Source organism: Tenrec ecaudatus, chromosome 4, assembly GCF_050624435.1.
Source record: "Tenrec ecaudatus isolate mTenEca1 chromosome 4, mTenEca1.hap1, whole genome shotgun sequence".
In the NCBI taxonomy this organism is placed as follows: Eukaryota; Metazoa; Chordata; class Mammalia; order Afrosoricida; family Tenrecidae; genus Tenrec; species Tenrec ecaudatus.
The window spans coordinates 86,853,365-86,862,969 of NC_134533.1; the positions used below are offsets into that span (position 1 = coordinate 86,853,365).

Consider the following 9,605-nt stretch of genomic DNA (forward strand, 5'->3'; position numbering starts at 1 on the left):
TAAGCAACCATATGCACAGCATCCAAATGCAGCTGTTGAAGGGAGCTAGCCCCTACACCTGTCAATCATTGCAAAGCTAATGAAACCTCCCGGACTCATTCCAATCTATGACCACACTCACATAGCATCCCATCCTGGAACTGGCAAGTGTGAATGAAATTTTTTCTTGGAAGAATCCAGGCTAATCCAAGCTTAGCTAACACTTCATAAACCCAAGTAGCAATGCACCCACCTTCAGGATGCTGTGACTTTCAACTAAGTTCCTTAGAATCAGTTCTCTTTACATTGTAATTTTCTCATAGCGTATTTACACCCCACCAACTCTCCTATAACTCACTCATCTTGATTAAAAGGCCAATCTTCACTTGACAACTATTGAACTGGGTTGGGGGAGGGGAGAGAGGTGGCTAGTGTGTTTTAGAAGTCAGAGTCAGCAATAGGAATCAATACAGATGCAGCTAGGGAAGCTGAACCTAATGGTTAATTCAAAGTATGAGTAACTTATAAGCATACCCTTACGGTTCATTTCTATTACCCAAGGTACATGCTACAAGCAAACTGTGGTTGATTTTGCAGATTGTTCCAGAAGGAGAGTTACTCTTGTTCGTTTTCTCTTCAGAACACTGGCATCATACTCCCAGTGGAATCTCAAGGACTAACTCCCTGGCTGCACCTTCAGAAAAAGAAGGATTCTCACCAGCTGGGATTGCCCATCCACTGGTCCAGAGCCCTAACCATGCCCCTGCCAACAGGCCAAGACCGCTGGTCTGAAGCAGACATCCAGACGCTGCTGGAGCGCATAAAGAACGATGTCCCACCGAATGACAACAAGTCTTTCCACAAAACCCTGAAGACCATGAACTGGGAAAGGGTAGCTTTCAAAGACTTTTCTGGGGAAATGTGCAAACACAAATGGTTGGAGATTTCTGACAACCTGAGGAAGTCGCGGACTTTGACAGAATTAGTCCTAGAAGCTCAGCAACATGCTCAAAACCCCTTGAGGAAGAAAGAGGTGATGAAGCATGCAGACTTACCCAAGAAGCCCTTGTCGGCTTATATCCGTTTCTACAAGGAGAATCATTCCCAGTATACTCAACGGTACCCTAAGCTAAGCAGCGTGGAGTTGACTAAACTTCTAGCGAAGAAATATAAAGAGCTTCCAGAAGAAGTGAAGCAGAAATATCGTCAAGATTTCCAAGAGGAGAGAAAAATATATAAAGAGAAGCTGTCTCAACTCAAACCAACAACTCATCTGAAGCACACTTCCAAAAGAAATCATGTCCCCAAGAGGCCACAGCTTCAAATGACTGCTCAAGGAAATAGGAAAGAAAGGAAGTCCTCTCTGGAAACAGATCACCTCTCCATGCACATGACAGTCTGTGGAGAGCCCAAGAAGCCCCCTATGAATGGATACCACAAATTCTACCAGGATTTGTGGTCCAGTGAGAAGCTGAAACATGTGCCACCCAGGGAGCGCATGGTGGAGATTGGCAGGCTCTGGCAGCCTATCCCCCAGAGCCAGAAGGACCACTATAGGAAGCTGGCTCAGGCCATGCAGAAACAGTATAAGATAGACCTAGCTCTCTGGCTGAAGAGCCTCTCTCCTCAGTCATACGCAGCATTCAGAAAGGCAGGCTATGGGAAGGGTAAGGAAATGAGCATGTTAGGAATCCCAACCCCCACATTTAAAAGGCTGTCTCCAGAGGCTCTGGAGTCTGCATCAGTGAAGAGGATGAAAGGGGAGCCTGAACACAAGCAGGGAGTGCTGGTTCCAGCCAGAGATTCATCCACCACCTCCAGTGCGGGTTGAAGCTCATCCTCCAGCTAATCATCCTCCAATTATCATCCTGAGCAGATAGAGTCCTGGAATAAGCAATGAGATGACGTGGCAGTGGGAGGCGCTGTTCATGGACGGTGTCTTACTGAAATGAGAAGCGGTGCTGGCGTGCTTCACCCACTGGTTCCCTGTTGGACATGCGCGTTCACAGACATTTGTCCTTTGCCTTTTCAGAGAACTCTGTATTCCTGTGCATTGCAGTCCGTCATGTGGCGTTTGCACAGGCGGGTTGGAGGATTAGGATGTCTCAGCTTTGGGAACATGGCTCTTTGTCTTTTTTTCTCAGACTTATTTCACTGAGCACGTTTTCCTGGCTCATCATTCCTTATGCTTCATGAACGGATTTGTCTTTGTGATTAAATAACATGTTTCCGCACCTACTGCATTTTCTTGAGTCATTTGGACACAACTCCACTCCATGCCATCTTGTTGATGCCTACTGAAGAGCAGAGGAGAGCTGCCCCTGAGATTTCAAGACTGCCACTATGAATTTCATTTGTCTGTCAGCTTCTCTAGCTGTGCTGACTTGCATGTTGCCGTGATGCTGGAAGTTATGTCACAGATCTCAAACACCAGGAGCATCTCCCAAAATGGACAGGTTTCAGCCGAGCTTCCAGGCTAGGAACAGGCAATGAAGCAGGAACAGGCCGTCCTCTTCTGAGGAATGAGCCACGGAAATCTCTCTGGACAGATGGGAGCACGGTCAGATCTGGAGAGCCTAATGAGAGGAGCAGAGCGTTGTTCGAAAATGAGTTTCCAGGTTGGAAAGAACTCCAACTGTGGTTAAGTAGAACTGCCTTTTCAAAGTAGCATCGGGCAGGTTGGTGGACATTGAGTAATGTGTGGGAGTGGAGTATTTGGGACCTTCATTTACTAATGGGACCTTCATTACTAATGGGACATGACTCAAAACAAGATGAAGCAGCTAGAAACATGTATTGGAAATTGGGAGGTCTTTCATGAAGATTTCCTCCATGTAGGGACATGCTTCTGTGGCTAATTACGAGTAGTCACCAGATTTGCAGATCAGGGGGACATTCAGACCTAGCCCTGGTCTTGGACACCTTGAAGACCTTCTAGTGGTTTCCCCACAGTTGGCATGCCTGTGTTCCCCACCACACGTCCCCCAGGGATTCCCCTACACTAGAGACGTAAGCACCATGGCCCCTGTTGTTTCCTAATGCTGTAGCACAACCAGGGGCTGCTTGACTCTGGGGGCCCAGAGAGTCCTTCCTTCCTTGTTCCCCTGTGACCTGCGTCACCCACCCCCACAAATATCTTAATCCTAGTGCGCCACCGACAAGCCTGGGTGGTCTGTGCATGACTCGTGCCTGTGACTATCTCCTGTGATCGACCTGCACACAGGTCCCCTGAGCTGCTCACTTTCCATTGTGGACCCAAGCACCAGGCTCTGCGAGCTCCCTGACTGGTGGCTAAGTGGCCTGCCTGAACACAGGTCCCCTGAAGGGCTCCATCCCCCAGCGTGGACCCTGATCGCCACTCTGCCTGCTTGAGTTGGCCTCGTGGCACTGAATTTGCCTGGACGTTTCCTCAATGGATTGTTTAGTTGAGGGTTAACAATACACCTTGGGCATGTGACTAATCTTGTCTCAATATTTAGTGTTCTTGTCTACACATCACTTGTCACAATGGATACGTTATCTTCACAATAAAAATCAATTTATTACTTCTTTTAAGAAGCTTATCTTGTGTTGTGTATTTTATAGTTCTGTTAAATTCATCAGGATAAAGAGTGGCTTTTCCTTCATAGCAGTGTCTGTCAGGGAAGCATTGTTCCTTCAATGGCTTTGAAACAATGATTGATTTCCCTGGTTCCACTGCTCCTCTGAATGCTCCAATCACATTGCAAATTCTGGTCACTTGACTGATGGACTGAATATGCTTCTCGACCTTTCTATTGAAAAAAGAACACGTTCTGAAAAAATGCGTAACCTGGTACTGCTCACAATGAACTTTAAGGCATACACATATAAAAAAAGATTTCTGTATATATACACAGACAGACTAAAGTCAGTCGATTGAAACTGTGTACGAGCATTCCCCTCTTAATCTGCAGCTTTGTTTCCAGTTGTTTTTATTTTCTGCCATCCTGCCTAACGGCTACAAGTGTCCCCAAACACAGTTAAAGTAGAATAGTCCTCTCACTGTGTGCCAGTTTCCCCTAATGTCAGGCGCAAAGTTGTAGGACACTTGCAGAGTTCCTTCCCAGCTCTGAGCTGGTGGTGCTGACCCGCCCATTTTTCTGTTGCACACAGGAAGCATCATAGCAGGGTCCATTCAAGCGGGAGAGAGTTCATGCAGTAAGGTGCACAGGGGTAATAATGTAATTACTTTTCCATTATGGCAGCATTGGAACAAAAAGATTATTTTGGAACAAATGGAAAAAACGTTAAAATATATGACAGTAACTCTATGGAGCAGCTACTGCCCTTAGAGCCGAGATAAAGCAGAGAAGGGAGGGGTCCTCCCACACACCTGTCTCCAGAAATGGCAGAGAGCTCGCTGGAGGTGCTACACCAAGCGAATAGGCTAAAAATCCACATTCCAGAACTAGCCGGACATCATCCTTGGATCCATGGGTTTGGTTATCGGGATGCTTCAGCACTGGGAACACGGGTACTTCTCCTTTTGTGCTAGGATTACTACACCGAGCATGCTCTCATGGTCCCTGAAGAATTCATTTCTCTTTGAGGTTTAATAAAATATTCATCACACACTCCACTTTCTTGATCCAAAAATTTGTCTCTTAATGGACACTAGTGTTCTTTTCACCTTTTTGCAACAATTAAAATGGATATAAATGTGTCTGAGTCTTTAAATTATTTTGAATAGAAGAACTATTTTGCTGGAAATTTTTCTTTTTGTAATTTTAAATATCATTTTCTTGGCGTTTACTTTGCATTTTGTATAATGGAATCCTTCCATCCTAATAAGAAAATTTGTTCAGTAGTCACCACAATAAATTACAGAACATGTTTTTCAGGCACTTCTTAGCTCCCTGTTTTGCACATTCTCAGTTGACATGCACATAGACAATTTCTAATTTTCATATTACTTTTTTTATATGTTCGAAGTGAACTTATTCGTTACTAAAGACTCCAAAACTCCAAATTCATTTTTCTTTCTTCTTTAAAAATTTTATTTCAGCCACTCAGATCAATGTTTAGGTCCAATGGATGAATAATCTGGAGGTATTTAAAATTTTTGTTTATTGGGGTTTTCTTTGTTTGTTTTAAAAGTTTTATTAGGGGCTCATACAACTCTTATCACAATCCATACATATACATACATCAATTGTATAAAGCACATCCATACATTTCCCACCCCAATCATTCTCAAAGCATTTGCTCTCCACTTAAGCCGTTTGCATCAGGTCCTCTTTTTTTTTTCCCCACCCTCCCCATTCACCCCTCCCTCATGTGCCCTTGGTAATTTATACATCGTTATTTTGTCATATCTTGCTCTATCCGGAGTCTCTCTTCCCCCCCCCCTTCTCTGCTGTCCCTCTCCCAGGGAGGAGGTCACATGTGGATCCCTGTAATCAGTTCCCCCTTTCCAACCCACTCACCCTCCACTCTCCCAGCATCGTCCCTCACACCCTTGGTCCTGAAGGTATCATTCACCCTGGATTCCCTGTGCCTCCAGCCCTCATATGTACCAGTGTACAACCTCTGCCCTATCCAGCCCTGCAAGGTAGAATTCGGATCATGGTAGTTGGGGGGAGGAAGCATCCAGGATCTGGGGGAAAGCTGTGCTCTTCATAGGTACTACCTCGCACCCTGACTGACCCATCTATATATATATATACACACATACACATATTCTTTTTTTTTTTTTTTGCATGATGCCTTATACCTGGTCCCTTGGGCACCTCGTGATCGCACTGGCTGGTGTGCTTCTTCCATGTGGGCTTTTTTGCTTCTGAGCTAGATGGCCGCTTGTTTATCTTCAAGCCTTTAAGACTCCAGACACTATCTCTTTTGATAGCCGGGCACTATCAGCTTTCTTCGCCACATTTGCTCATGCACCCATTTGTCTTCAGCGACCCTATCATGGAGGTGTGCAGCCAATGATATGATGATTTTTTGTTCTTCGATGACTGATAACTGATCCCTTTGGGATCACTCGCTCACACAGGCTGGTGTGTTCTTCCATGTGCGCTTTGTTGCTTCTGAGCTAGATGGCCACTTGTTTATCTTCAAGCCTTTAAGACCCCAGTCACTATCTCTTTTGATAGCCGGGCACCATCAGTTTCTTCACCACATTTACTTGTTCACCCACTTTGGCTTCAGCAGTTGTGTCGGGAGAGTGAGCATCATAGAGTACCAATTTAATAAACGAAAGTATTCATGCATTGAGGGAGTGCTTGAGTAGAGGCCCAAGGTCCTTTCACCACCTTAATATTAAACCTATAAATGTAGACACTTAGATCTATTTCCCCATCCTCATATACATGTTTGCATGTACATGTCTTTGTCTAGACCTCCATAAATGCCCCTTGACCTCCAGCTCCTTCCTCCATCTCCCTTGACTTTCCTCCTGCCCCACCACCATGCTCCGTCCCCACCTGGGCTACAGCTATACCTCTTCTCTACGCAACCTTACCCTTGATCGTTCCCCATCAGGCCTGCCACTCCCCACTCACTGCCATTTTGGGTCCCATGTTGTTCCCTTGTCCCTGTGTTTATTAACACCACTTCCTTACCCTCCTCCCCCTCCCCCACCCAGAACTGTCTGTCTCCCCGGGAACTGTCTGTCCTATTGTTTTTCCTCAAGATAGTTCATCCAGCCTGTCCTGTTCAGACAGACCTGTGGAGACACTAACATGCACGAAAACAAGACAGAGGAAAACAAAGCAACAGTATACAACCAGACAATAAAACAACAAAAACAAACCACTGACAAAGAACAAAACACTTCACAAAAGAAAGGCTTGTAGTTCGTTCAAGGATCCTTTGCTGCCCCTTAGGAGCGTTTTCCAGTCCAGTCTGTTGGGGCACCATGCCCTGGCCCCAAAGTCCACTTTCAGCATTCCCTGGGGACCTTGCCACTCCATTCCCTTGCTGTTCCGCTGCACTCCCCCAGTGCTTTGCCTCGGTGTGGTGGGAGCAGGTCAGGTGCAATTCCCACACTGTGTCTCCGGTATTGTCCCCTGTATCGCCCCTAGTCACTGAGGGGCATCATGTCTCATAATAGGGCCAGCCATGTTGTTTTATTGGGTTTTTTAAAAAGTCCATAAGGGACAAAATACAACTTTACTGTATAAAATGTTCAGTTGTAGACCACCTGAAGAATAGCTTTGAGACTTTCAACTGGCTTTCTGGCTGATGCTCTCAGAGGTCTTATTCCATATTTTTTAATAAATAGAACAGAGAAGGATTAAGATAAGCTAAACAAGTATTGAACTTGACTGTTTAAAGAATTGAGTCTAGGATCTGAATTTACTTTGTTTATACTGATTTCTGCTAATTTTATTGAGAAAATTATTATTAGAAAGTATGAAATAGGAGTCTGTAAGCCTACTTGCCTTGAGCCATTAAAATTTGGTCTTTAAATGGGTTTAGGACATACCTTCAAAGAAGGCTCTGCAAAGATAAGCCCAACCCAATGTCTTGTGTGTTCAGGGCATTCGATGGTGAAGAGACTTCCCTAGGAGTCAAGACTGACAGATTGAAGGGAGAAAAAAAAGGAACGTTGGATATTGCAATTTTGAAATAGTGGATTCTAACAGAAGCTGGGGGGGAAATCTGGGATCATGAAGAAAACTCCTTTCTAGGACTGAATGTTAAAGTGAGCCTGTGGCAGCCTGAAATGCTTGCTAGGTGACCACCTGGATCCACTTGTTGAGTGGACGTGAGAGAAATGCAGCAATAGTGTCTGGCCACTGACACGCACGGACTTGGTTTACAGGCACTAGAGGGGAAGATGAGCGTGGGGTGACTGGTCGGAAATTCAAGACCTAGCAAAACGGGGCGAGGGTTGTTGAGAATTTATGATAAATCCATGGTCTAAAGGCAAGGCCAATAATGAACTCCTCGGTGAGGCTAAGCGAGGTGGTCCACATTGAGTTGACCAGAATCTGACCAGATGAAGAGAAAATTTTGAGCCTGTGAAATGGTGCATTTTTGTTGCTGACTTTATGAATGGCCTTCCTGATTTGACTTTGCTTATGGATGCAGATTTCACAGGGTTCCAACTGGAATGAAGTTCATTCACATCAAAGAATATGATTGTCTCCTCAGAGCACTGGGTTGATGAGGGAAGAACGGAAATCGGATACCCAAAATTGGGGGGATAACGGCATGAAGTGATTGGCTTACAAACTTTCATAGGTGGGGGAATATATTCATAGATAGGATTAAGGTGTAGGTGTTCCTTAACTGCAATTGTTAGGCATAGGATATTTTTGCTTTAATCACTTATAGAATGTTATGTTTAAATGAGAGTGGCACATATTTTAATTGTATGCATTTTAGCTTTATCCTATTGGGTACACATAGGAGCCATTGGCTGATGAAGGTGTTTACTAATGGGTGACCAATTAATCCCCTGTGCCTCTGTGTCTTTGCAGACAAAAGCATTGCCAAATGACTGTTATTTGTGACCTTGCTGCTAAAAACATTGAGATAACTCTGTTATTTAGATCTCTTTAAGGTTCTTTTGAATCTTGCATATCCATGTGATTGTCTTAGAACCTAGTGCTTTTATTATTCAAATGTTAAGAAAGCATGATTAGTTAAGTAACATTTGCATAGATAAGAGTTTAAGAATGTTTTTTAAGTTCCTTGATGTTTGTATTGTAAGCAATCCCTAAGAAGGGTATAAAAACCAAGCTTTAAATATACTCTGGACTTCAGTCCATCAGACTGTTGTCCTCCCAATCCCATACTTTGTATATATTTCTTTCTTTTCCTTTCATCCACACGCCTCATTTTGCACCCAGCTTGAGACAGGATAGCTGGTGTAATGGCCCGCATTAGGTGCAGATAAGTTTTTATTATTGTGTCAAATTATATATGGTTAAAGAATTATGTGAAAATGTCAAATTGACAAGGGGTGGTCTGCTGTAGTTACATCATCACAATTTAAGGTGTCAATTTGAGAATTAAGAGTGTAGGGGTGGGGTCTAGCCTGTCAATCGTGATATAGCCAATGAGGCCTCTGTATGGGCGTGGCCTTCTCCTGAGGATTCTGGCAACTCTGGTTTTCCTCCTGGAAGTTGGAGAGACACTGTCGCTTTCTCTCTCTGCTCACTCACTTGGAGACACTCTACCAACAAGTCACGTGGCCTTACGCTAATAGACCATGTGCCCTGGGAACTGGAAATTCCACATGTAGAACTCTGGCCAATGCTGAGATGCTTCTACTGCCACTAGATCTACAAGATTTTGCACACATGGCCCTGTGATCTTCGTGCATTCAGCGTCATTGCATGTGTTTCATGAGTCCGAAGAGGACTTTATAGATTAGTATCAGATGTATGGGCTAATATGGGACTTATGGACTTGTTCTGGACTGGGCTGGGAGGTTTTTCAACATTCACTTGCTCTGTATATAGCTCTTTCTTCTACACCCATGAGTCGGCCTGGATTTGTCTCTCTGGTGACTCAGACTAACACATTATGTTGGTATTGTTTTACCCTGACCACTGCATTTTGCTTTTGTTCTTTATTCTCTGTTGGATTACCAGTTTATGACGCACTGGAGGAGTGAGTGCAGAGAGATAAGAACTAGATGCAAGGATGAG

At 44.3% G+C, this 9,605-nt stretch overlaps 1 protein-coding gene across 1 annotated transcript; it reads left to right on the forward strand.

Moving 5' to 3' along the window:
- Positions 1-736: 736 nt before the first annotated feature.
- Positions 737-1,810, forward strand: LOC142445941 (upstream-binding factor 1-like protein 1). Its single transcript, XM_075547790.1, has one exon. The coding sequence runs from the start codon at positions 737-739 to the stop codon at positions 1,808-1,810; it is 1,074 nt and encodes a 357-aa protein (XP_075403905.1).
- Positions 1,811-9,605: the final 7,795 nt, after the last annotated feature.